The following is a 27793-nucleotide window of genomic DNA, read 5'->3' as shown; positions in this document are numbered from 1 at the left end:
GAAATGCTCAACCTTAATTTCAGCTCATTTTGTTTTTAATGGAGAGATATAACATTACAAAAATATAGACATAGAACTTGTTTACCCACTCTTCAGTAAGATTTTAGGCCTATAAAAGATTATTTATAAGCACTTAGTGAAGAAATGTAAGTAATCATGAGATACCTCAAACAATAGCTTCCTGAGTCTGGAATAGAGCCTTTACATTTCTCTACTGTCAAAGATTTCTTCAGATAACATGGCAAAACAATTTAATTATTAAATAAGGAAACTGAGGAGAAACAGGTGGAAACAACTGTCTCGGTGCTCCTTAGCATTGTGCTAGATATGCAACTGCGCAATCTATTTCACTTATTTTGGCAATGATCTTAATTATTCCCTCCTTCTATTTATTTGGGGGTTTATCAGGCTTTTTCTAGTTTCAATAAATGTAAAGTTAGATTTTTTATTTGGGATTTTTCTTGTGTCTTGAGATAGGCCTCTATACCTATGAACTTTCCTCTTAGAACTTCTTTTGCTGTATCCCATAAATATTGAAAAGCTGTGTTTTCATTTTTATTTGTTATAAGGTACTATTGATTGGGGGGGGGGCGTTGATTTGCTCTTGCTCTGTGGGGGATGGTGAAGGCTGGCATAACACCAAAGGTTGAGTGCTTAACAAAGCACACTTGACTGCTTGCATCTGCAAGGCGGATCCAAGCTGGCAGACAGCAGCCAGAACCTGCGGGGGTTGAGAATGAAATAGATACCATGAGTTTCAGCTGAATGTGACTGTAACTTTTGCAGAAGACGTATGTATCAGTTAGATAGCCTGGGAACTGAGCAATATGTGTCTGCAGCATCTCCCTAAGTTTGCAAAATGTCCTTGAGCTCTATCTAACCAACCCCTATAAAATAAACGTGGAGACCATGTTCGTGGTTCATTGTCTCTCCATCAGAGGATATATGCAATGACTTGCAGGTTCTCTGTAATAGCAGAGTGAAATTTGTCTCACTGTCACAGCTGTTGTGATGCCCCTTCTTTGGGTTCAACTCTGGTCTTTTCACAAATCCAGGTTTTTGTCTCTCATAGATATTTAAAAAAAAACATAAAAAAGGCAGACGAAGGAAGGAAGAAGAGATAAAATTTAAGGAAAGAAAGGAGGAAGAACTAAAACAAGAACGCAGGAAAGAGAAGAAAAAGAAATTAAGAGAATAAAAATAATACAAATTTAAAAATTAAGAATTGTTAAAAAGTAGAATAAAACTGAAAGGTCTCTTGGTTTCAAAGTAGCCAAACTGATTTTTCTGGTCTTGCGGGCTGCGGCTGGCCTGAGGGGTGTGGTACGGCTTTTCTTCCTTCCGATCTGCATCTGCACTCGGTCAGCGGCGCGCACTGTCTGGGAAGCTATCGCAGCTCCTCGCCCCGCACCCTGGGTGTGGGAATCAGGCCTTTCTCCAGGGTTATTGCTGTGGACTGGGGTGTACGACCCAACCCCTCCTGTGTCTACAGACTCCAAGGGTGGTCACAGCCCTTGGGTGTTTGCTAGCAACTGGGTTCCAACCGGTGCCGCCCAGACCTTATTTGGCTGGGGAGGGAGCAGTTGCCCCGCCTCTCTCCCAAGGACTTGGTGGCAAACCCGGCAGCAGGCACTAGGGCTGGGGCTGCAGGCCCCGCAAACCCGGAGCTAGTCCCTGGGACCCTACCGTGTTGCAGCACTCCTCTCACCGTCTGGTTTTTCGGTTCCGCCACAATCCTTGGTCCCCTATTTTCACGTATGCTGAGGTATGTTGGTTGCTTGCTCCTGTACTCTGTAGATCGGCCAGGATTTTCTCCCTTGTGCAGGGGGAAGCCGAATCCGATGCCATCTTCCTTCTCCTTCCTGTAAGAATTATTTTTTACTTTCCCCTCCACATTTCATGTTATCGATGTCATGTTTTAGAAATTTTTGTGTTGTGTACCCCCTAACTACTTGTATTTTGAGTTGGGTTACGTACATTTTTTCTTTTGACCTTTATACTAGCTTTTTTAATGTCTGATTTACTGTATTTATTAAATATACCTGTGATTTTTTCCTTTCTTATGTTTCCTTATTACTGGTTATGCCCTTTTGTTTCAACTGAGGTAAGATAAGAGACTTGCACATGCAAGACCACTGATAGCACTTATAATCATAGAACAGATGCAAGGTTATCTACATTAGCTTTTCCCAGTTCCATCCAAATACTCTGTTTATACAATGCATTTACTTTGAGGTGTGGGAGTTAAATTTTAACTTTCTGATTGATTTCTCCTTCAATAAACATGAGCAATGAGGAAAGAGATCAGCAGTTTGGAAGGAAGCATGTGTTCCAGCAGAATGTCTATGAAATGGATTTCGGTTCTTCTGCTGCTACAGCTGAGTTGTCAGTTCAGCCCTGGGGGTTGTGGAAAGGTGCTGGTGTGGCCCACCGAATACAGCCATTGGATCAATATGAAGATCATCCTAGATGAACTTGTCCAGAGAGGTCATGAAGTGACCGTTCTGACACATGCAGCTTCAATTTTTGTTGATCCCAATAAACCATCTGCTATTAAATTTGAGATTTACCCTACATCTTTTGAAAAAGATGAACTTGAGAACATTTTCATGCAGATGATCTCCAAATGGGCATATGAACCTAAAGATACATTTTGGAATTATTTTTCACTAATGAAAGACATCCTTGTCCTACATGCTGATTGTATTCAAAAGACCTGTAAAGATGCAGTCTCGAACAAGAAACTTATGACAAAACTACAAGAATCAAGGTTTGATGTCATTCTCGCAGATGCCATTGGACTCTGTGGGGAGCTGCTGGCTGAGCTCCTTGAAATCCCTCTTGTATACAGTCTCCGCTTCTCGCCTGGATATGCATACGAAAAGTATGCCGGAGGACTTCCACTCCCTCCATCCTACGTACCTGTTATCTTCTCAGAACTAAGTGATCAAATGACATTCATGGAGAGGGTAAAAAATATGATATATATGCTTTATTTTGACTTTTGGTTCCAAACATATAATCAGCAGAAGTGGGATCAGTTTTACAGTGACATACTAGGTAAGTCTTGTTTTAATAGCTTAATGTCCTGACTTTGCTCTTGCCATGGGGGGTAAGTTTGTATAAATATAATGTTAGAGGAATTTGTCTTTCTTAAATGATATGTCTAAATAATAATATATAATGATTTTTCAATCTCACAAATATTATAGAAGTCTTTAAATTACAAGATTATTTTTAAACCTATGGTTCATTATTAATACAGGGCCCTTCTAAAATCAGAGACCCCAAACTGAAGCACTGAGAAGTTCTAGAAGCAATTACATATCCATTCTTTGTTTGTTTGTAATATAATTTAGTTTTTATTCTTTTTTTGGAAAGTGTTTTAGTCTCTCTTTGTTGTTTCTTAAATAAAGTGTCAAAATATTGGTCATCCTATACTTATTATTAGGGCTCTTCTAAGTTCACAGCAATATTGCATAAGATCTCCCACATAACCCCTGCCCCCCAAATTTGCATAGACTCCCTCAGTTTCAACATATCACCAGAGCAATAGATACATTTGTTACAATTGTTGAACCTATATTGACACATCATTATCATCCAAAGTGCAGTTTATGTTGGAGTTCACGCATGGCATTATATTAATATATTCCATGGGTTTTGACAAATTTATACTGACATGTATTATAAGGAGTAGTTTCACTGCCCTAAAAATTCTCTGTGCTGCACCTACTTCTAATAAATCCATTTTACTATATATTTTTTTATCTTTAAAAAACAGCATTAGAAATTTCACTATCTTGATCAAAGCAGAAATGTAGATTAAGTTACTTTATTTCTAACACAGCTAGAAATTTGTTTCCATTTATTTGTCCTCAGTTTCCTTATTTAAAATTAAAAATTAAATTAATCTTATTTAAAATTACTTTTTTTGCCATGTTGCCTAAATATTCTTTTACAATTGACAGATATTCTATCCTGGGCTCAAGAACCTATAATTCAAGGTTTCTAATGATTATACATTGAGTCACTAAGTGCTTACCAATCATTTGTTTTAAAAGCCAAGAATCTTGTTCAAAGGTAAACAATCAAGTTTTAATCCTATATTTTTTAAAATTATATCTCTCCAGTACAGACAAAAATGAGCCAAAATTAAGGAGGAGGAACTCTATTTCTATATCTTATGAAAATGTTCCATTATTTTTTAATTTATTATTAAATGTATATGAATATTATTAAGCTCCTAGAATGAACCAAATGCAATTGTGGGTATAAGGAATTGAGGTATAATTTCAAAAACCTCACAGCTCTTGTTAAATTCGTATAAAGAGATTAGCTTGCTACATTATAGAAACTAAGCTGAGTACATCAGGAAAACATGTTTTCATTGGTTAATTGATTAGAGAGCTCACATAATGTCTGCATTTGCACCTGTTACTTCTATAGCTTTACAGAGTAAACAAATATATTTAGTTCTATAGTGATTTGCATTTAATATTTTTTTATTATTGAGAATGTACTGATGTCACATTAGAGAGTCTAGTACTTTGTCTTATATATATGAAAATAAACATAAAGCATGCAAATTTTATATATTTGTGTCAATATATATGGATATATATGAGTATATTCATATACATGAATTTATAAAACCACAGACACTTTAAAACATTTTGGCTACTTTATTTCAAGCACCTTTCAGAAAATTTCCTAGTATAGTTTTTACATTAAAATACTCTCATTTCCTCTATTTTCTGTTTTTTTCCTTTAGAAAGACCCACTACATTGTATGAGTTAATGGGGAAAGCTGAAATGTGGCTCATTCGAACCTCGTGGGACTTTGAATTTCCTCACCCAGTCTTACCACATTTTGATTTTATTGGAGGACACCACTGCAAGCCTGCCAAACCCCTGCCTAAGGTTATTTATTTATTTTAATTTTATTTTATTTTGTTATTTACTTCTGTTTGTTTTTTCTTTTGAGGACCTTCACTAGTATTCCACCTTAGAAGGAAGACAGTCCTCAACAATGTGGGTTTGTGTTCCAACAGTATTTGCAGTGAAACCCAACATTTACTTGCTGTCACTCCAGCATTTAAAAAGTTCCCCTTTTGAGATTTTAGGATTTAACATCTTGGCATAGAAAGGGATTGCATAATCTATCAAAGCGGGTGTTTCCTGCCACACACCACACCTGTACAACATTTCAGTAAAGACCCCTGGGGGGGCATGGTTTCCAACGTTACAACAGACTGACAAAAAGAGCACAAAAATATGTGCACTACATGTATAATATGGACCAAAAATTTGCTTGTTTAGTAGTCAAAATAATTTCTACCAATGTGTCTGAAAATTGCCCATAGTACAAAACTGCAAAAGAATTGTTAGTTTATAGGATATTCCTTATGAAGGAAAATAATAATCTAATGTTTTCATTGCTATCATACCTTTAAGACATTTACAAAACAAGCATCCTTTACTGAATTATTTTGTTATATCTTAAGACATCTTGTTTGTCTACCATTTGGCAGCAACATAAAACAAAAATCTTATTCAATATCTATTTAGACTTAAAATGTTTAGCTGTATATAGTAACTTTCACAAGGTCTAAGCTTGAGGTAAAATTAGTAAAAGTCAATGTAACCCTATTCTTTAGCTCTAATGATGTATAATTGACATGTAAAATTATAAGATATATAAAGTATACATAGTGATTTGATATGTATATACACTGTGAAGGGATTCTGCACATGTAGTTAATTAACACATCCATCACCTTACATATTTATCCTTTTTGTGTGAGAGAGAACATATAAACCCTGCTCTCAGCAAATTTCAGTGATACAATGCTGGGTTATCAGCACTAGTCACCAGGTTATACATTAAACCTTCAGACCTTATTCACGTGCTAGATAAAAGCTGAGGCTCTTATACTAGCATTTCCCTATTTCTTCCACCTACAACCTCTGGCAATCACTTCTCTATTCTTTTTCTAGATTTGCTTTTTTTTTTAATTCCATATATGATAATATGCACTACTTGTCTTTCTCTGTCTCGCTTATTTGGCTTATCATGATGCCCTCCTGGTCCATTTATATTGTAACCAATGGCATAATTCCTCCTTTCTCGTGACTGAATAATATTCTGTGTCTTACCTATTGTGAATAACTGCAATAAACAATGGATTATAGATATCTTTTCAATATCCTGTTTTAATTTCCTTTTTATCTATGTATCTATATCTCAGTATACCTAAGACAGGGATTACTAGAGCATATGATAGTTCTATTTTAAATTTTTTTAGTTATGTTTTATTGATTATTCTGTTACAGTTGTCCTGATTTTCCTCCTTTGCCTCCTCCACCCAGTGCCCCGCATTCCCTCAGGCAATCCCCCCACCACTGTTCATGTCCATGGGTCATGTGTATAAGTTCTTTGGCTGATCCATTTCCTATACTGTACTTTACATCCCCATGGCTATTCTGTGACTACCTATTGGGTATCTTTTTTTTCTTTAAATATATTTTATTGATTATGCTATTACAGTTGTCCCATTCCCCCCCTTTATTCCTCTCTTCCCTGCACCCCCCTCCCACCCACATCTCCCCCACGCTTAGTTCATGTCCATGGGTCACACATATACATTCTTGGGCTTTTCCATTTCTTATACTATTCTTAGCCTCCTCCCCCTCTTTTGTACCTACCATTTATGCTTCTTATTCCCTGTACCTTTTCCCCCGTTCTCCCCCCTCCACCCCCCCACTGATAACCCTCCATGTGATCTCCATTTCTGTGATTCTGTTCCTGTTCTAGTTGTTTGCTTAGTTTGTTTTTGTTTTTAGGGTTTTTTTTTAGGTTTGGTTGTTAATAGTTGTAAATTTGTTGTCATTTTACTGTTCATAGTTTTGATCATCTTCTTTTTCTTAGATTAGTCCCTTTAACTACCTATTTGTATTTCTTAATTCCCTCACCTCTTCATCCATTCCCCCACACCCCCCACCCTGCCATCCAGCAACCATCAAAACACTCTCTGTATCCATAATTCTGTCCTTGTTTTTCTTGTTTGCTTAGTTTGGTTTTTAGATTTAATTATTGATAGATATACATTCATTGCCATTTCATTATTCATAGTTTTGATCTTTTTCATAAATAAGTCCATTTTATAGACCATTTCAAATAATAATGGTTTGGTGATGATGAACTCCTTTAGTTTTTTCTTATCTGGCGAGCTCTTTTTCTGCCCTTCCATTATAAATGACAGCTTTGTTGGGTGTAGCAATCTTGGCCATAGGTCCTTGCTTTTCACGTCTTTAAATATTTCTTGCCAATCCCTTCTAGCCTGCAAAGTTTCTTTTGATAAATCAGCTGACAGTCTTATGGGAGCTCCCCTGTGGTTAACTAACTTCTTTTCTCTTGCTGTTTTTAAAATTCTTTCTGTATCTTTAACCTTTGGCATTTTAATTATGATATGTCTTGCAGTGGGTGTCTCTGCATCCATCTTGTTTGGAACTCTCTGTGCTTCCTGGATTTGCATGTCTATTTTCTTCACCAAATTAGGAAACTTCTTTCATCATATTTTCAAATAGATTTCCAATTTCTTGCTCTTTCTCTTCCCCTACTGGCACCCCTATGATGTGAATGTTGGACTGCTCAAAGTTGTCCCAGAGGCTGCTTACACTGTTCTCTCTCTCTTTTTTTTTTTATTCTTTTTTCTTCTTGTTGTTGTGATTGGTTGTTTTTTGCTTCCTTATGTTCCAAATCATTGATTTGAGTCTCAGTTTCATTCACTGCACTGTTGTTTCCCTGTAAATCATTCTTTATTTCAATCAGTGTATCCTTTGTTTCTGACTGGATCTTTTTTATGCTGTTGAGGTCCTTAGTATATTCCTTGATCATCCCTATAACCAATGTTTTGAACTCTGCATCCGGTAGATTGCTTCTCTTCATTTAATTTAACTCTTTTTCTGGAGTTTTTTTCTGTTCTTTCATTTCGGTCGTATTTCTTTGTTTCCTCCTTTTGGCAGCCTCCCTGTTTTTGTTTCTACATATTAGGTAGAGCTACTTTGACTCCTTGTCTTGGTAGTGTGGCCTAATGAAGTAGGTGTCATGTACAGTCCAGTAGCACAGACTCCCCTATTACTCAGGCTGGGTACTCAAGCTGTGCCTTTCATGTGGGCTGAGTACATCCTCCTCTTGTAGATGAGCCTTGATTGCTGTTGGCAGGTCAATTGGAGGGATTTACACAGGCCACTCAGCTTCAAGGACTGGCTGTGACCACTGACCACTACCCTCTGCCCTCTGTGGAGGACCAGCTATGTAGAGGCAGGGTAGTTTTGCTCCATTGTGGTCTGTAGCTGTCCACTGGATGTGCAGGCTCCAGGGTTTCCTGAGTGGTACAGCATAAAGTCACCCCCCACCTATGTTTTGCCCCGGGCCACCCTGCGTGAGCTGTAAAGCAATCTGAGCTGGCTGCTACTTGTGCTGGGCTTGGAGATTCCCAAGCTGTGAATCTAGGCTGTCTATTGCTAACAGCAGGTTGTGGCTCACTGAGGCCAGCTGTTGCTTGTTTGAGAATATTTAGGAATTTTAAAGCATGAGCCAAGGCCAGCCATTCATATGGAAAAGTAGCTTAGGTGAGCCCATAAATTTTGTGTGGCGCAATCTCAGGAGTTGTCCAGGGCAGGGAAAATGGTGTTAACCAGGTTTATAGAGTCTCAGATATGGCACCAGCCTACCGGTTCTGTGCAGGGAGGGTTCAGCAAAGGGACAATGGCCTGTGCTAGCCCTGATGCCAGACACTTCAATTTCTCCCTGTATGCCACTGGTACCTTTCAGCTGGAGCTCAGAGGGAGTGAGTCTAAGTAGGTGAGTCCATATGGGGGTTCTTTAAGGGAAACTCTTTGAGGCTCCATCAGTTTCCTCCACTGATTGAATCCCTGCTGGTTTTTGCATCCAGAAGTGGTGGAGACTTATCTTCCTGGCACTGGAACCCTGGGCTGGGGGGCCTGGTGTGGGGCTGGAACTCTTCACTCCCAAGACATCCCTCCCAAATTTTTGCCCACTACACATGGATGTGGGAACACCCCATTCCACACTGGCACCCTTCCTACAGGTCAGAATGAGTGTGGTTTCTTTAATTCCATAGTTGTCAGACTTGCATTCAGCTCAGTTTCTGATGGTTCTGAGTGATGGTTGTTCTATATTTTAGTTGTAATTTTGATGTGGTTGTGGGAAGAGGCAAGCCATATCTGCCTATACTGCCATCTTGACTGGAAGTCCCTATTTTTAATTTTTTGAGGAAACCACACTTTTTCCATAGTGGCTGTATCAATTTACATTTTTACCCTACTCTTTGTGTCCCCTTTTCTCCAAATACTAGCCAAATTTGTTATCTCTTGTTCTTTTGATGATAGGCGTTCTATCAGGTGTTAGGTGGTATTTCATTGTGGTTTTGACTTGCTTTTCCCTGATAATGAGTGATGCTGAACCCCTTTTTCATGTACCCATTTTCCATTTGTATGTTTTCTTTGGGAAATGGCTCTTTAGAGCTCTTCCCATTTTTTATGCCCATGTTTTAATGAGTGGTATTTTTGCTACTGAGATGTGTAAGTTCTCTACATGTTTTGGATATTCACCCCTTATCAGATATATAATTTCCAAATATTTTCTCCCATTAAGTTGCCTTTTAATTTCGTTTCACTTTCCTTTGTTGTTCAGAAGATTTTAGTGTGAGCTTATTTTCACTTTTCTGTGCTTTTTATGTCATATCCAAAAAAAATCATAGCCAAAACACATATCCAGAATTTTTTTTCTGAGTTTGTTGCTAGTGTATAAATATGTAACTTATTTTTATATATTGATTTTGAATCCTGGAACTTTACTTGTTTATTAATTCTAACAGTTTTTAATGAAGTCTTTAATGTTTTATATATATACCATACCAAATGTAAATAGGGACCATTTTACTTCTTCCTTTCCAATATGGATGACTTTTTTTTTTTTTTTTTTACTTTGTTGCCTAATTGCTCTGGCAAGGGCTACAGGTAATATGTGGAATAAAATTAACAAGAGTGGTTATCCTTACCTTATTCCTGATCTTACCAAAAAGCTTTCAACTTTTCATCTTGAGTATTTTAGTTGTGTGTTTGTCATAGATGGCCTTTATTTTGTTATATTCTTCCTCTGTCTACCTATGTTGTTGAAAGTTTTCATAGTGAATGGATGCCGAATTTTTGTCAGATGCCTGTCCTGCATCTGTTGAGATAATCATATGATTTTTATCTTTCATTCTATTAAATCTACAAATTTATCAATTTGTAGCTTTTGAACCATCCTTGCATCACTAGAATAAAACCCACTTAATCATGGTGTATGATTTTTTTAATGTATCATTTTATTCTGTTTGCTGTTATTTTGCCAAGGCTTTTTACATACATGTTCAACAGAAATATTGACCTGTAATTTTCTTATGGTGTCCTTGTCTGGTTTTGATATCAGAGTATTGTTGGGCTGATAAAATTAATTTGGAAGTGTTCCCTCCTCTTTTATTTTTGGGAAGAATTTGAGAAGAATCAGTATTCTTATTAAAATATTTGGTAGACTTTGCCCATGAAGCCACCTGCTTCTGTACTTTTCCTTGTTGAGACATATTTGACTACTAAGCCAATCACCTTAATAGTAATTACTCTTTTCAGATTTTCTATTTCCTCATTATTCAGTCTTGATAGGTTATATATTTCTAGGAATTTATCAATTTATTCTAAGTTGGCCCTGGCTGGTGTGGCTCAATGGATTGAGTGCCAGCCTGCAAACCAAAGGGGTGCCAGCTGGATTCCCAGTTAGTGCACATGCCTAGCTTTCAGGCCAGGCCCCCAGTAGGGGGCATGTGAGAGGCAAATATACATTGATCTCTCTCTCCTTCTCTTTCTCCTTCCCCTCCCCTCTCTCTAAAAATAAATAAATAAATAATTTTTTAAAGTTTTTCATTTATTCTAGTTTGCCAAGTTTGTTGGTGTATAATTGATAATAGTAGCCTCTTATGGCTCCTACTCTTTCTATTTCTGTGGTATTAGTTGAAATATCTCTGCTTGCCTTTCTAATTTTTTTTGAGTCCTATCTATTTCTTGTTAAGTTTAAGTTTTGTTTTGTTCATTTAAAAAAAAACAGCTGTTAGAGTCATAAATCCTTCTATTTTAGTTTCAATTTCATTCATTTCTGCTCTAGTCTTTGTCATTTCCTTCCTCCTACTAACTTTGGCTTAGTTTACTCTTCTTTTTGTAGTTTCTTGAAGTGTGAAGGTAGGTGGTCAATATAGCTATCTTTTTTTCTTATTGTATGCATTTACCCTGTTAACCTTTCTCTTTGAACTACTTTTTCTGCATCCTGCACATGTTGGTATGTTGTATTTGCATTTTTATTTGACTCAGGATATTTTTATTTCCCTTTGATTTCTTTTTTGACGTATCGGTTGTTTAGCAGTATGTTTGATCCACATATATTTGGGGAATTTTCCAGTTTTCTCACTGTAATTGATTTCTAGTCTCACATCATTGTGATTAGAAAAGATACTTGGGACTATTTCAATCTTCTTAAATTGGTTAAGACTTGTTTTGTAACTAATTAATGACCTATCCTGGAGAATGTTTCATGTGTGCTTGAGGAGAATGTTTATTCTGCTATCATTGGATAAAATATTCTATAAATATCTGTTAAGTCCTCGTTCACTAAAATGTGGTATAATTTCAATGTTTCCATACTGATCTTTTGTTTGGATGATCTACCCCTTCTTGAAAGTGAGGTATTGAGATTGTATTGCTGTCTATCTCTCTTCAGGTTTGTTAATATTTACTTTTCACTTAGCTGCTCCCTAAGTTGGGTGTGTAAATATTTACAAATGCAATCTTTCTTGTTGGATTGACCCTTTTATCATTACATTTGACTTTGTCTGTTGTGACCACTATTAGCTTTTTAAAGATTTTACTTCTTTATTTTTAGAGAGGGGGCAGGGAAGGAGAAAGAGAGAGAGAGAAACATCAGTGCGTGGTTGCCTCTCCCGCACCCCTTCCTAAGGACCTGGCCTGTCTTTAAGATTCTCTCCTTGTCTTTAACTTTTGACAATTATAGTGTGTCTTGATGTGAGTCTCTTTGGATTCCTCTTATTTGGAACTCTATGGGCTGTCTAGAAATAAATTCCTGTTTCTTTTCCCAAGCTAGGAAAGTTTTCAGATATCATTTCTTTGAATAACTTATCTTCCTCTCTCCTTTTTCTGGGAACTATCTACTACATATATATTGTTGCAGTTGACAGTATTCCATAAGTCCCTTAAGCTACCTTCACTTTTCATCATTTTTTCCCTCTGGTTCACATGATTGGATGAACTGCAGTGCCCTTTCTTTAAGTTTGCTTATTCTTTTCTACTGATCTATTTAATTTTGAACCCCTCTATTGAATTTTTCGGTGCATTTAACACATTCTTCAGCTCTGTGATTTCTATTTGATACTTTCTAGCTCTGTGAAATTCCCACTTAGTTCATGCATTATTTTCCTGATTTTGATTAGCATCTTTATGACCATTATTTTGAACTCTTTATCAGGTAAGTCAATTATCCCCATTTCATTAAGGTTATGTTTCTGAAGGTTTCTCTAGCTCTTCAGTTTGGAACATAACATTTGCCTTTGTTTCTCCATTTTTCTTGACTTTCTGAGCGTTTATTCCTGCACATAATAAGATAAAAGAGCCACCTCTCCCAGTCTTGACAAAATGGTCTCATGTGGGAAATGAACTTTATCCAACAGCCCAGCCAGAACTCTTGGCTGTGTCTCAAACCTTTGTGGTTGCCCTATCTACCTTCTTTACTCTTAGTGTCTCCCAGTCACTAAAGGTGTGCCAAGGCCTCTCAGTATCCCAAAGAGGGTAACTACCATCATCACCTAGATGTAGGCTGATTAGAAACTGGACCCTCAGGCAGCAACCAGGAAAGTGTGTAGTTAGGTTACTTCCAGGGAGAAACTAGGAGTTGTTTTGCCTGCTCCTTCTGCACTGCTATAGCCTTGGAGGGAGCTACTGCACAATTAATAACTTGTTCTTTGTTTGCTGCAGTCCTGTGGGACTCATGAATAAAAGCCTCATTGGCTACCAAAAGCTGTTCATTTAGATATCTATCCCCTCAATGGCAGGGGCAAAAGTGGCCTGCCAGATGTGTATACAAGTACCTTTGAGGGGGATATTTGTAATTAGAGGTGAGCTCAAGGGAGAGGCCATTGGTGGTGCCTGCTGGCTTCCCCTGGCTTTAAAGAGATGTATGTACTAAGAGTAATGTAGTTTCATGTTTTCCCAATGTGTAAGAGTCATTCTTTTAGCTTCTGGAATTCTCTCAAAGGGAGCTGCTCTCTGTGTAGCTGCAATTTTGGTGTTTACATGGGAGGAGGTGAGTTCAGGAGGCTCCTGTGTTACCTTGGACTGGAACCAATCTAACTTATTCTTGAAAGCTTTTACCCTTCACATTAAGGAAAAACAAATGTCAATGGGACTTGGAGAAAGAAGAGGAGGATAGGAAGATAGCAGCATTATCACAATAATTAGCGCTAGTAGCTACTGTGCAAAACAAGACTTGACTCTAAGTCAGTGATTGCAAAACTTGTCACAGAATGAGTACGACTAGTCTAAGTCAGTGATTAATCTGAAAAGACCAGTTGTATCATTACAGTCCTATAGGGAACTATTTTCCACAGCATGAATTAAGAAAGCCAATGGCAGTCAGTTAATCAGACAAAGCATTGAACAAAAGTGACTTTACATGTTGCTACAAGTCATTGGAATCCCGCAGCTTAGCTAGATGCACCATGTGAGTCATAGGAAAGCTCAGTGACCTTCAGATCGAAACTAACATCATCATAGTAAAAGTATAATTTTAAAGAATGCCCTACGTATTATATAGTCTGCATGGGCAAAGTTTTCAAAATTTTACCCTTTTTTTCTCATATCTGTAAAAGCACAGTTTCAAAAAAACTTTGTGACAATGATTAGAAATGGAAAATATATTTTTATTTTGGAAAGTTTTAGTCATTATTTTTAAGAGAGAAAAAACAATAAATTTAAAACACAAAGGAGCAGAAAAGATATGAATGTGCAGTTTTAACAAAATATCCAGAAATATTTGGCTCATGTACATTTCTCTCTTTTATAAGAGTACATTGAACAAGGAGGAATTACACCAATATTGAAAATAATAAAATTATAAATATTGGCAATAATTAGGGATAACAAGTCAAAATTATTTTCAAACAATTTCAGTAAAACCTGACTTTAACAGAGACTTACAGAGGTGAAAGTGAGCTACTCAAGAGGGTTTCAGCCCTGGTGTGCCTCTCTCACAGTAGTTAATGTGCCCTGCGGAGGGCTCGGCATCATGATAGTGAGAGTCCCTCAGAGCTAGTTACACACAACAGTTTCTAATGGGACATTAATTTTACTGTATGATTTCAGGGTAAATGGCATCATATGTTAGTAAGCCCAGAAATATGATCAATCAAATATGTAACTATAAATATATAATTCTGCACTATATATGGGACTTTTAGGACTATTTCAAGGAAATTCCAAACATTTATACCAAACTCCTGAATATCAACTATACTTAACCTCCAACCATTAAGAAGTGACTTAGAGGAAGTATTTGGGAAATTCTGATAAATATGTAAAAGAAAAAGATATATAGTGATTTTGATCATAATTTTTAAGGAAATAAGGCACTAATAACTAAACTAAAGTGATTCTACAGGAGACCTGCCTGAAATAAACACAACTGATTTAACAGAACTAAAATGATAAAAAGTTAAAGGAGCATTCAGAACTGCTGTGTGGCCTCCTTCCAAGAATCCATATTAGTAATTAATAACATTATAAATGAAGAGTCTTACATAATATTGTCTAACAGTATTTCCTCCTTACTACTATGTACTGGTTCTATTTTATTTCTTGGTTCTATACACATGTACACTTGAAAAATACACATGATAAAGGAAATCGATCTTATATAACATGCATCCTTCCACAGGAATGGAAGGATTGAGTCTGTTTTAAAAAAGAAAAAAGCCACTACTGAAAACAGAATGGAGATTTCTCCTCAAAAATGAAACTAGGATTACCATATGTTTGGCATTCCCATTTCTTGATATATATCCAAAAGTATTAAAATCACAATATGTCAATAAAATATTTGCACACCCACCCAAATTCATAGCAGCACTATTCACAGCAGTCAAAAGTGAAAGCAACCCAAATGTGTAATAACACAAAAATCAATAAACAGAATGTGGGATTTACATACGATGCAATTTTACTCAGCCTTAAAATTGAAGGAAACTAACACGTGCTACAACATGGATGAAACCTGAGGATATCATGTTCAGTGATATGGACCACTGACAAAAAGACAAATACTGTATAACTCCACTTATAGGAGTTACCTAGACTGGTCTAATTCGTGGAAATAGAAAGCATAATCATGGTTGCCAGGAACTGGTGAAGGGGGAATTATTATTGCATAATGGGTACAGTTCCAGTTTTGCAAGATGAAAATGTTCTGCAGTTTGGTTTCAGGACAATGTGAAGATACATACTACAATGTGAACAAGTCAGTAGTATGTTAAGATGGTAAATACTATGTTATGTGTATTTTACCACAATTTTCTTAAAAGAAGTACTCATAATTCCAACTAACACTTGATTTATCTCTTAGTTGTTTGAAGTATTCCTTTCAATGGCATTTGCTATGCATTGCTCTTTCATGATGGATCAAATATTTTCTTTACAGGAAATGGAAGAGTTTGCCCAAAGCTCTGGAGAAAACGGTATTGTCGTGTTTACTCTGGGGTCAGCTGTCAGGAACATCTCAGAAGAAAGAGCCAATGTGATTGCATCAGCCCTTGCCCAGATTCCACAAAAGGTTAGACTAAGTACAGTAATAGTGCACAATTCTGTGAAGGGTCTAATTAAATAAATTTCCTGTGTGACATGTAAGCCATTATGATACCTCTCATTTATCTCAGCTATGAATTCAAACCAAAATATACAAGGCAGGTGCTAAAATAATAGTACAAAGGGTATATTTGAAAGTAACTTTGGCATTAACATTGTGATCAGAATGAAATGTTTTTAAGAGGTACAATGTTAAGTTTGGTGTTATAATGGTATTGGAGGTAGGTACCAAAGTCACCAAACTCTGCCTTTTCATTGAAGGTTCCTGAAGGCATTGTACACACTGCAGATGTTCTCAGAAAGGAGTCAAATTCTAACAGTAATGTTAAGCAGGAATTGATCACAGCATGAACTTTAGGCTTGCCAGGTATCCAGGCCAGTCTTCCCTCATTTTTGAAATAGGCCTATTCAGTGTGCATTTCAAGGTGCTATCCAGGAAAAGAATAGCCAGGACTCACTGCACTCTGTTCAGGTACCTCAGCCAGCCACAGTGATTAAGAGAAAGAAAAAGTGGCATGCCCTGGTAGACTAGGTCCTTTAAAATTGGAGGAAGATAAATTAGAAAGGAGGGAGATGGGCCCGCCCCTTAAGGTGACCCTGTGTTTTATAAAATGTGACTCCCAAAAATCTCTGCTTCTAACCAACCAGAATAATAACTCTTCCTGGTTGAGGAAGAAGTAGGGAATATAATAAGGAATCAACAAGAAGCAAGCCCATTACAGAAAAGTTTCAGATGCACTCTTCTCCATAAAACAGAGTAGTAAATTATTTTCTGATATATAGAATAAGCATGTAGTCTTTGGGTATTTGTGAACTACTTTTTAGTTTCCTAATTGATGTAATTTCTTCTTAGAACCTATGCTAATTTTTTACTGAGAATCTGATGCTATTTTAATATTCACATAGCAAATAAGTGTTAAGCATGTGTAAATTATATCCAGTTTATGAGAATCGCGGGGAAATTTTAAATCAGAATCTGTTTTGGTCCTGGGTATGAATAGTGCTTGGCCACAGGTCCCATAGTAGTCAGTGATGTCCATGCTTTGTAGTGTATCATTGAAGTGTTAACAGTTCACTGAAAAAAACTTCAGCATCATCAAAACTTTGGATTTTTTCAACAGCTATACTGTTATTTATGAAGTACCAACAAGCTCTTCTTTTCTACATTTAAAAAAATCTCTGAATCTTTGCCCTGGCTGGCATAGCTCAGTGGATTGAGCGCGGACTGCAAACCAAAGTGTCGCAGGTTTGATTCCCAGTCAGGGTACATGCCTGGGTTGCAGGCCATAGCCCCCAGCAACCACATATTGATGTTTCTCTCTCTCTCTCTCTCTCTCTCTCTCTCTCTCTCTCTCTCTCTCTCTCTCTCTCTCTCTCTCTCTCTCTCTCTCTCCCTCCCTTCCCTCTCTAAAACTAAATAAATAAAATCTTTAAAAAAAATATCTGAATCTAGATGAAGTAATCTTTGGTTCATAGGGGGAAAAATTACTTCTTTAAATTTTTCTTAGAAATAATACCTAATAATTAGTACTAAGTAAAGAAATTAAATATACTTACTAAACAGAAACTATATTACTACAAATTATTAAAAAGCAGAATTATTAATTCCTTACAAGTAGTTGGTTACATAGATTAGTCCTTTGTAAATCAAAAGATGTAAAATTCTAATAAATTAACTTATGAAATAAGTGGATATAAGGAAACTCCCTTCAGTAACACTTAAAAAATTAGGTTAAGATTACATTTTATAAGGACAGCAATTATAATAAATAGATAAATGTGTAGTAATTGTCTACTTTTTTGCACTAGAATTATAATGAATAGACCTAAAAATTTATTAAATACTTCAATTCATCATTGATAATCTCATTTGTATACTTGTATGTGCTCCATATCATGATTATATTAACACTTGTTTGAATATAAAAATAAGTATATAAAATATAGGTATTTCTATTATACCAGTGTTATAATAGTTATTTTTAATATCTCTTGTCTTTATTACTTATCTGTCTATGAAGGAGTTAACTAGATTATCTCTTAATTTCTTTAGAATTTGAAAATGCTATAGCTTTACTTCAGTTCATGGAATAAAATATTTTCTTCACCCTAACAGGTTATATGGAGATATGATGGCAAGGTACCAGATACCTTAGGGCCAAATACTCGGCTGTATAAGTGGATCCCCCAGAATGACCTACTTGGTGAGATTCTGGAAAACAAATACTAAAAATGATAGTAACTCCAAACAAAATGATAATAGTTCAAAAGGAAACCAATTTGTTAAATATTTATTATTGAAAATTTCAAAAATAAAACTGAACTTCCTTATATTTGTTTTACAGTCCTGGGGTAAAGGGTAAGATACATAATTTAACATTTTATTATACATAGCCTCCTTTCTTATATGTAGAATCAAATACCTTTACTTCAGGTATAATTACTTCTCATGAAGATTTTTTCAATAACTACCTGGGTCATCACTCTTTCTCCTAGCTCTCCCTTCTCATTTCTATTCTTTTCCCTTCTTTATGGGCATTCACTGCCATTAAAAATAAAGCATCTCTTTTCTGATCAGTGACTCTCCATTTTCTGTGGAGAAAAATCCATAATCTTTTCCATGAAGTTATAACACAGTTCATGATAAAGTGTGCTCTTTTCTTTCTTCAGTTTCAGAGTCACCCCAGTTGCATTTCCTGCTGCCTTGACACCCTACATGTAATACAATCTGACTTCGTTATTTCTTAGAGAATATGTTCTAACATGCCATCTCCTTTTTCTTTTCGCACATGCAATTTTTTTTATCCAGAATGTTCTCTTTCCATTTGTCCATGCAGCAATCTAATATTCATTTTTCAAGTCACAATGCCACACCAATATCTATTTACCTCTTCAGCAACTAAAGAGCTTCTTGCTCTGAGATCTAAAATACATTTTAGTGCCATTTCATGTGTGTATTAATCTATCATCTAGAATGCACTGCCTCTGTCAGTGCTCTTCTTGCCCAACTCTCATTTTATTTCTAACACTTACAATTAATAACTTGCTGAATTCACCCATACTTAGGTCATCCAAAAACCAAAGCCTTTATAACTCATGGTGGAACCAACGGCGTCTATGAGGCCATCTACCACGGGATCCCAGTGGTGGGCCTCCCTTTGTTTCTGGATCAACCCGATAACATCATTCGCATGAAGGCCAAGGGAGCAGCTGTCAGATTGGACATCGACACAATGTCTAGTGTAGATTTGCTCAATGCATTGAAGACAGTCATTAATGACCCTTCGTAAGTATCTCATTTTAATAGTATTTATAGAAAGTTTCTTTCGTTAATGGTTAAATGAATTTCATCCCATTTTAAGAGGCTAATTTTGACATTATTAACAAATTAAGCCATCTTATATCTACTTTTATTTTCAATCAGACATTAATTTCAAAGTTACATTTTAAATTTCATTAAATTAACTTTAATTAAAACCATTAATTTAATAGGCAACTAGTATAAACAGTTTCTACACACAAAAAATGTAAAGTTGCCCTGGCTGGTATGGCTCAGTGGTTTGAGTGCCAGCCTGTGAACCAAAGGGTGACTGGTTCAATTCACAGTCAGGGCACATGCCTGGGTTGGAGGCCAGGTCCCCAGTAGGGGGCACATGGGAGGCAACCACACCTTGATGTTTCTCTCCCTTTCTCTCTCCTTTATGCTCTAAAAATAAATAAATAAAATTTTTTAAAAGAATGTAAAGTTGTGTAGGTAATTACAAAAAAAGACACATTTAAAAATATATGATAGAACCATCAAAGGAAAGAATGATGAACTAGAAGAAGCATCATAAATTATTCCATTATGTAAAAGTTCTGAAATTATAGATATCTTTTTGCTCAAAAATTAACCGTATTGTCACTATTTTAACATATTTAGTAATAAAATATAATTTATATACCATAAAATTCCCCTATTTAAAGTATAAAATTCAAATATATATAATTTATTTACAGAGCTATGAAACCATCACCTTGGTATAAATTTGGGACATTTTTGTCACTCCAAAATGTAAATGTCATATGCCTTAGAAGTCACTTTTCACCTTCTCCACCTGCCCATCCCCCACTCAAGTAACCATTAATCAACTTTCTCTATAGATTAGCTCTTCTGGACACCTCATAGAGATAGAATCACATAATATATGGACTTTCATAACTGGCTTCTTTCATGTACTATAAGGTTTTTTAGTTTCTTCCCTATTATAGCTTTGCATTGCTGAATAATATTTCTTTGTATCAATATAGCACATTTTATTTATCAGTCTATCAGTTCAGTTTCCTTTTAATTGCTTCCACATTGAGCTATTATGAATACTGCATTATATTTTTATGTGAACCTCTGTTTTCATTCATTTTGGGGTAGATATCTACAAGTGGATTCTGGGTCATATGGTAATATTATGACAAACTTCCAAACTGATGACCAAAGAGATTGCACCATTTTATACTGCTATCAACTATGTTTGAGGATTCCAATAAGTATTGTAAATACTTATTATCATCAGTCTTTTTAAATTTTTATTGAATTTATTGAGGCAACATTGGTTAATAAAATTATATAGGTTTCAAGTACAATTTTATAATACATCATCTTGATATTGTATTCTGTGCTCACCCTCCAAAGTAAAGTCTTCCTCCATGACCTTTTATCTCACCTTTACCCTCTTCAATTTCCCCCTACCTCTTTCTCCTCTGGTAACCACCATATTGTAGTCTGTGTCTATGAGGTTTTGGGTTGGGGTTTTGGTTTTGGTTTGTTTTTGTTTTTGTTTTGTTTTGTTTTTTTTGCTTAATCCCTGCAGCATTTTCACAAAGCCTCCCAACTCCCCTCCCCTCTGACAGCTGTCAGTTTGTTATGTGTATCTATGAGTCTGTTTCTATTTTGCTTGTTTATTTTGTTCATTAGATTCTACATACAGTAGAACCTCAAGTTCTTAAACTTAATTCATTCTGGAGGGCTGTTCAAGATGCAATTTGCTAAAAAACTGAATAATTTTTTCCCACTAGAAATAATGTAAATTGAATTAATTTGTTTCAGGTCCCCAGTGACTCCTTCTTTAACCTTTCCTATATACAGTACATGTCTAATGTACTATTTAACTTATAAATAAATACTTCAAAAACAAAAGGACATGAAATGTGAATAAAATTTAATAAAAAGGAAATGAAATATACAGTAAAAAATGAATATTTATGTACACACTGGAACTTACCTTTAATGTTGAAAGCTACTGATGACTGAATATGGAGAGGAGGAATGGAGGGATGTTATAGTTTGGAAGGGGAATCCTCTTACATAAAAATGTCAGGTCGCTGTTTTTCTGGGGTTCTTTGTTTTTGTCTCCTCAGTCTACTGGAACTTGATTCAGGATCACTAGGCCTCTATCTCACTAAAACCTATCCAATGATGCTTGTTTATGTTTGTGTGTCTTCTGTTTTAAGATTGTATTTATTTATTTTTAGAGAGGGGAAGGGAAGGAGAAAGACAGGGAGAGAAATATCAACGTGTGGTTGCCTCTCACAAGCCCTCTACTGGGGACGTGGCCTGCAATTCAGGCATGTGCCCTGACTGGGATTCGAACCAGTGACCCTTTGGGTCACAAGCTGGCATTCAATCCACTGATCCATACCAGCCAGGACATTGTCTGTGTTTTAACACTTGACTGAAGTGAAACACTGAATTGTCATTGAACAAGTTAATCAAATGGTTTACCACTTCTTTGTCAGGATGATATTTTGCAATAAAACTTTGCATTTCTCCCCATTTCCCAAACATTTTCTTGATTAGTGAAGTAGGAATATCCTCCCTTCCCTCCCACTCCTCTGGAAAGAGTTCCTCAGCTGCTGTCTGTTGCTATTCCCTCTGAAGGTCTTGGTGTTCCTCAGTGATTATCTCAGTGTTGTGGGCCTCTACCAACTCCTCCACATCATCCTCATCTACCTGCAAGCCCATGGACTTGCCCAGAGACACAGTATTCTCCACAACACACATGGGCTCATCCTCAAAGCCCTTGAAGTCTTTTTCAGCAACAGACTCTGGCCATAATGTATTCCAGGCTGATTGCATGGTCCTGGGAGACAGTGCCCCCCATGCTTTGTCTATGAGCCTCAAGCAAATGAGGATAGTAAAATGTTCCTTCCAAAACTCCCTGAGGGTTAAATTAGTTTCAGAGGTCACCTCAAAACACCTCTGAAATAGTGCCTTTGTGTAGAGTTTTTTTTTTTATTAGAATGACCTGCTTTTCCATGGACTGGATGAGAGGAGCTGTGTTACGCAGCAAAAACCTAAATGACAAAGGTGTACACCTCCACCAACTGAGCCTTCAGACCTGGAGGGTGGGCAGGAGCATTATCCATTACAAGAAGGAATTCCCGGAGGTATTTCCTCACACTTGGGACAAACACTTCATGAATCCACTCAACTAAAAATTGCCTGGTTACCCATGTTTTGCTATTAGCCCTCTACATCACATTCAATTTGTTTCCCATGACATTATTTTTCTTGAAGACTTATGGGGTTTTAGAATGGTAGGCCAGTAGAGGCTTCAATATAAAGTCCCCACTTGCATTTCCACACAACAATGTCAGGCTGTCCTTCATTGGCTTGTGTCCTATCAATGACTTCTCCTCCTACATCAGTGGGTCCTCTTTGGCATTTTCTTCTAAAAGAGGCCTATCTCATCACAAAATCATCAGCAGCCACATTGTTAGAATGGGCAGCCTCCCCATGCCTTATGGCAGTATGAATGCTGCTTCTTTTAAATTTACTGAACCAGCCCCTAGTAGCCTTAAATGAACCACTTTCAACACTTGTTCCAGAGGTGTCTTTCAGGGAGTCAGCATGCAGTATCTTGTTTGAGATTTTACTGCCTATGTTTTTTCCTAAGATTTTTATTGTTTTTGAGTCTTACATTTAAGTTTTTAATCCATTTGAGTTTATTCTTATGTATGGTGTAAGTTGGTGGCCTAATTTCATTTTTTTTGCACAGATTTGTCCAATTTTGCCAACACCATTTATTAAATAGACTGTCTTTATCTTATTATGTGTTCTTGCTTCCTTTGTTGAATATTAATTGGCCATAAAGACATGGATATATTTCTGGGCTCTCTATTCTGTTCCATTGATCTGTATGTCTGTTTTATGCCAGTACCATGCTGTTTTAAGAAATCTTGAGGAAGAACAACAAAGCAGAAAGACTCACACTACTTGATACCAACTTATACTATAAGGCCCTTGATTGCAAAAGACATTGACCAGATCTCAACATGTCAGAGTCCTTTTATGCCCAGGATAATTTTTCTGTCAATTTCCATGGCATTCCAACATATCAACGATGTTGGGTGGAGTGTCTCTCACTCATCTGTGTATAGTCAACTTTATTGGTAATAAGTCCTAATTTTACTAAAATTAGCTTAATCATTCTGGTCATATCTAAGCTCTCTCCAAAATACAAAATGACCCAGTTTCCCCTGATGGTAGTAGCATTTTGTAAAAGATAGTACATCATCACAACCAGGAAAGTGAAACTGAAATAGTCAAATACAGTACATTTCCATCACCACAAAGATTCCTCTAGTTGTCCTTTTATAGTCACACCCACTTTGGTCTCACTCACCTCACCCTCATCTTTATCTCTTTTTTTAAAATCTTGTAACTCCAATCCTTACATTCCTTAGGACTCCCCAAGGGTTTCAAATTATGGAGGTACACAGGTTTTGATTTCCTTTATGGGGAAATAAAGTTACTGTGATTTTGACACCAGATCTGTTTTTTCAAGGCTTTGAAAATTTAAGATATTAAGTCCTTTCCCTGGGACTAGGATGGGGTTAGAAGAAGCAAGGATGGTAAATGGACCAAGCATGCATCAGGGGAAGAAAATTGTCATATGATTGAACATATGTAAGCTATCTCTGCTACATCTGTGCCATAGTTCCAGGGAATTATATAGACAACTGTCAGGGAATCTAAGATAATTTTTAGAATGATGCAGGACAGAGATAAATAAAAGGAAAAAAGAAAGGGAGGGAATAGGGGAAAAAGCCTCCTGCCTTAGAAAAGTAAGTTTGCAACTATAATAGTGGTGTTAGAGTGTTACTAGTTTCAACTGAAATTCTAAATTGTCCCTAAAACAATTTGAATGTTAAAATTATTTTAGAAAGGTGAAGATTTCTGTAATCAAATCAATTCCAACACTATTTACTTTTTATAACTGAATTGAATGTTTAGTTTTGCCAAGAGAATTAAACAAAGCAAAAGGTAAGGATGTTTTTAGCCACCAAAAACATTTCTATGTGAATAGTTCACAGGCCTGGGTATTAATTACAATTTGAGTTAATCTTGCAATAATTCATGCTTGGAGTTTAGTGCTCCTCACGCCATAGTAGTCCAGGAGGGCAGGATGCTTGTTTTTGAAGGCAACATTTTTGACACAGTTCTGAAGAATTATAGAAAATTAATAGCACTGCTGAATAAAGGTCATATGGGTAAAATAAATAAATAAAAGACATGCTTAAATAGTAGTATACAAGATTGTACATACAAAGACAGAAAAAGATGTATTTCAACAGTATCCATAGAAAGATGTTATAGCTTTACTAATATCAGATACAATTAGATAAAAAGCACTACTAAAAATAAATACTGTAGAATAATAAATAGGTTAATCTTTCAAAACAAGGCAAATTGTTCATTAGTAACACCTACTACCTACTAATACACTTACATATAGATAGATTATATATATTACATATATATTATCTGTATATATAGAATATTCTGTATTCTGTAGAATATTATCTGTATATGTAGATAATACATATTTATATGTAAATACACAAATACATGTTCTATATACAGATATTTATTATTATATATATTCTATATGCATGTTATATATTCCACAAACTACATAGAAGCACCCTATTCCTGGACCCTTTCACTACTGTTTTCCCCAAATATAAAACAATGGGAAAACACATTGTTTCAAGACCATATTAATTTATTAATGAAATTGACCATGTGTGCTATAGCATAAACCAAGATGCAGTATTTTTAAAATTTTAGGTAACGAAGAGTATATTGTCTGGCCAAACTAGATTAAATTAGAAATGATTTTTTAAAAAGATAACTAAAAGAATCTCTAAATTTGGAAAATTAAGCAATATATTTCTAAATATTTCAGCATCAACAAAGAAATCATAATCATATACGCATCTTCTCATCAAAACCACTTCTAGGTTTATGTGCAACAGAAATGCATAAATATATAAACCAAAAGACATATTCAAAAATGTTTATAACAGAATTAGTATTAATGGCTGAAAATTTATTAATCTAAATTTCTATTTGTCATTAAATGAAGAAATAATGTGTGGTGTTGTCATATAATAAAATATTATACAGTAAAGGGATAAACCAGCAACTGCTACAGAAAATAATGACTATATACTATAAGATTCTAATATACAAATAAGAAAAACTAATTTATGGAATTATAGGTCAGGAGACTAGGTAATTTGGAGATGGAAGTAGCAAAATGGTCCAGGAATTGGGTGCTTCTATGAAAAATGAATGGTTATATTGGTATGTTCATTTCATGATAATTTTCTTGATAATTTTGAACTTATCAGAATATATATATTTTCTTATGTATTTCATACATAAATTGAAGGTATATTTTACAAAACATATTTAAAAATCTAGGAATTAAATAGGGAGAAGCAGACATGAAAGAATTGCCTAGGTATGGTATCATAGTGTGGCCAAGAAAAACCTCTTGGAGATGTGACCTGATCCTAGGTCTCCAGCAGCAGTAGAAGCAGCCTTGGGATTTCGCAGGAAAAACTGCTCTAGGAGAACAAAGGAGACACAAAGTACAAAGTGTTGACATGAGAACACGTTTGGCAGTTTCCGTGAATGGTCATATCAGAGTGACTACAACAGAGTGTGCATAGGGCAAAATGATAGAAGAGGTAGCCAGAGGTCTGTGCATGCAAGGTCCTATAGGACAAAGAATAGATGGGGATTTTATTCTGGATGTGATGAGAAACCACATAGCAATTTTTAACAGGGTGAATGTCTAATTCTGAAGGGTTTCAACAAAATTTATTTTGGCTACAGGGTTAAAAATAGTTGAGAAGAGTAGAAGCACAGAGACAGGTGAGGAAGCATTTCTGCCACCAGGACACAATTCCTCTTTAAAAACTTCTAGAGCATTATCCTAAGTATGCATTTCCACTGTCCTACATAGCATATAGAATAGTTCCTATCATTTCCTCTGCAAAAAAAATTTAACTTTCCAACTTTCTCTTCCATCTTCATTGTCTAAAATATTTTGCAGTCAGAAAATTCTAATTTAGAAGTCAAACTTTCTTTGAGACCCAAATAAAAATATACTACTACTTCTGTAATTCTAAGGTATATATTTTTAAAAATTTGTTTGACAAAAACCTTTGAAGGGTTTGAATTGTTTAGGTAAATTAATTCCTTTCAATGTTGGTATCTTTGTGTTTCTCCCTCAGATATAAGGAGAATGCTATGAAATTGTCAAGGATTCACCACGATCAACCTATAAAGCCCCTGGATCGAGCAGTCTTCTGGATCGAGTTTGTCATGCGCCACAAGGGAGCCAAACACCTGCGGCCAGCCTCCTATGACCTCAACTGGTTCCAGTACCACTCTTTGGACGTGATTGGGTTCCTGCTGGCCTGTGTGGCAACTGCTATACTTGCCATCATAAAATGTGTTCTGTTTTGTTGCCGGAAGTTTGCCAAAACAGAAAAGAAGGGGAAAAGGGAGTAGTGTTTCCGAAGCCTGAAGCTGACATATCTTATAGATGGGACACCCCCAGTTTATTATTCCAGTAAGAAGTTGTTTCTTCTCCTGAGACAAAATGACTTTTCACAAATTAGCTTCTCATTTCAGAATCTGTTTTCCCATGATTTAGATCAAAATTTGTTTTCAAGGGATTTACTACCTGTTTGAGCTAAAAATATTTCATTTCAAAGAGAAAAACAACTTGGAAAAGTAAAAAGTAACAAACTGGCCCTGACTGGTGTAGTTCAGTCAACTGAGCTCGGGCTGTGAACCAAAGGGTCACCAGTTCGATTCTCAGTCAGGGCACATGCCTGGGTTGCAGGCCAGGTCTCCATTGGGGGCCTGGTGAGAGGCAACCACACATTGATGTTTCTCTCCCTCTCTTTCTCCCTCCCTTTCCATCTCTCAATTAATAAATAAATAAAATCTTTTTAAAAAAACCTTGAAAACTTTTAAAAAATAACAAACTATGTGGGTTTATATTGAACTTTACTGCTTCAATGAACAAAACAGAAACAAAAAAGGTTTTTAACAGTGTTTCACATATTGTACATGGACACAAAAACATTAAGAATTCTACTCATAAAGGCAAAAAAGTATAATTTATTAGTATAGTATAGTATAATTTATTTCCCAATTTGTTGAATTAGAAAAATAACAGCCCTGGCTGGTTTGGCTCAGTGGAATAAGCGTGGGCCTGTAAACCGAAAGGTCACAGTTTGATTCCCAGTCAGGGCACATGTCTGGGTTGCAGGCCAGGTCCCCAGCAAGGGGTACGTGAGAGGCAACCACACATTGATGTTTCTCTCCCTCTCCCTCCCTTTCCCTCTCTCTAAAATAAAAATATAAAATATATTTTTAAGAAGAAAATGAAACTGCTACCTGCTTCCTATTACAAAATTGAGCTATTTATGAAAATCTTTGATTTCACAAACTAAATTAAACTGT

At 36.0% G+C, this 27793-nt stretch overlaps 1 protein-coding gene across 4 annotated transcripts; it reads left to right on the top strand.

The window, feature by feature from the left end:
- Window positions 1-1421: 1421 nt before the first annotated feature.
- On the top strand, window positions 1422-26939 carry LOC123815856 (UDP-glucuronosyltransferase 2B31-like). 4 transcript variants are annotated; one of them, XM_045834555.1, is made up of 7 exons: window positions 1432-1765; window positions 2290-3060; window positions 4775-4923; window positions 15821-15952; window positions 18101-18188; window positions 19051-19270; window positions 26551-26939. In XM_045834555.1, the coding sequence occupies exons 2-7, from the start codon at window positions 2292-2294 to the stop codon at window positions 26828-26830; spliced, it is 1638 nt and encodes a 545-aa protein (XP_045690511.1). In that variant the 5' UTR covers window positions 1432-1765; window positions 2290-2291; the 3' UTR covers window positions 26831-26939. The 4 variants fall into 4 exon arrangements, with proteins under 4 accessions (XP_045690513.1, XP_045690512.1, XP_045690511.1 ...); XM_045834558.1 differs by lacking the exons at window positions 1432-1765; window positions 2290-3060 and adding an exon at window positions 3988-4083; XM_045834557.1 differs by lacking the exons at window positions 18101-18188; window positions 19051-19270 and having other exon boundaries at window positions 1422-1765; window positions 26551-26684.
- Window positions 26940-27793: the final 854 nt, after the last annotated feature.

The sequence above is a fragment of the Phyllostomus hastatus genome, unplaced genomic scaffold, assembly GCF_019186645.2.
Source record: "Phyllostomus hastatus isolate PE091 unplaced genomic scaffold, TTU_PhHast_1.1 phas_contig_196, whole genome shotgun sequence".
Classification (NCBI taxonomy): Eukaryota; Metazoa; Chordata; class Mammalia; order Chiroptera; family Phyllostomidae; genus Phyllostomus; species Phyllostomus hastatus.
Note: the sequence above shows the minus strand (reverse complement) of the source record. Positions and strands in the feature narration are given on the sequence as shown.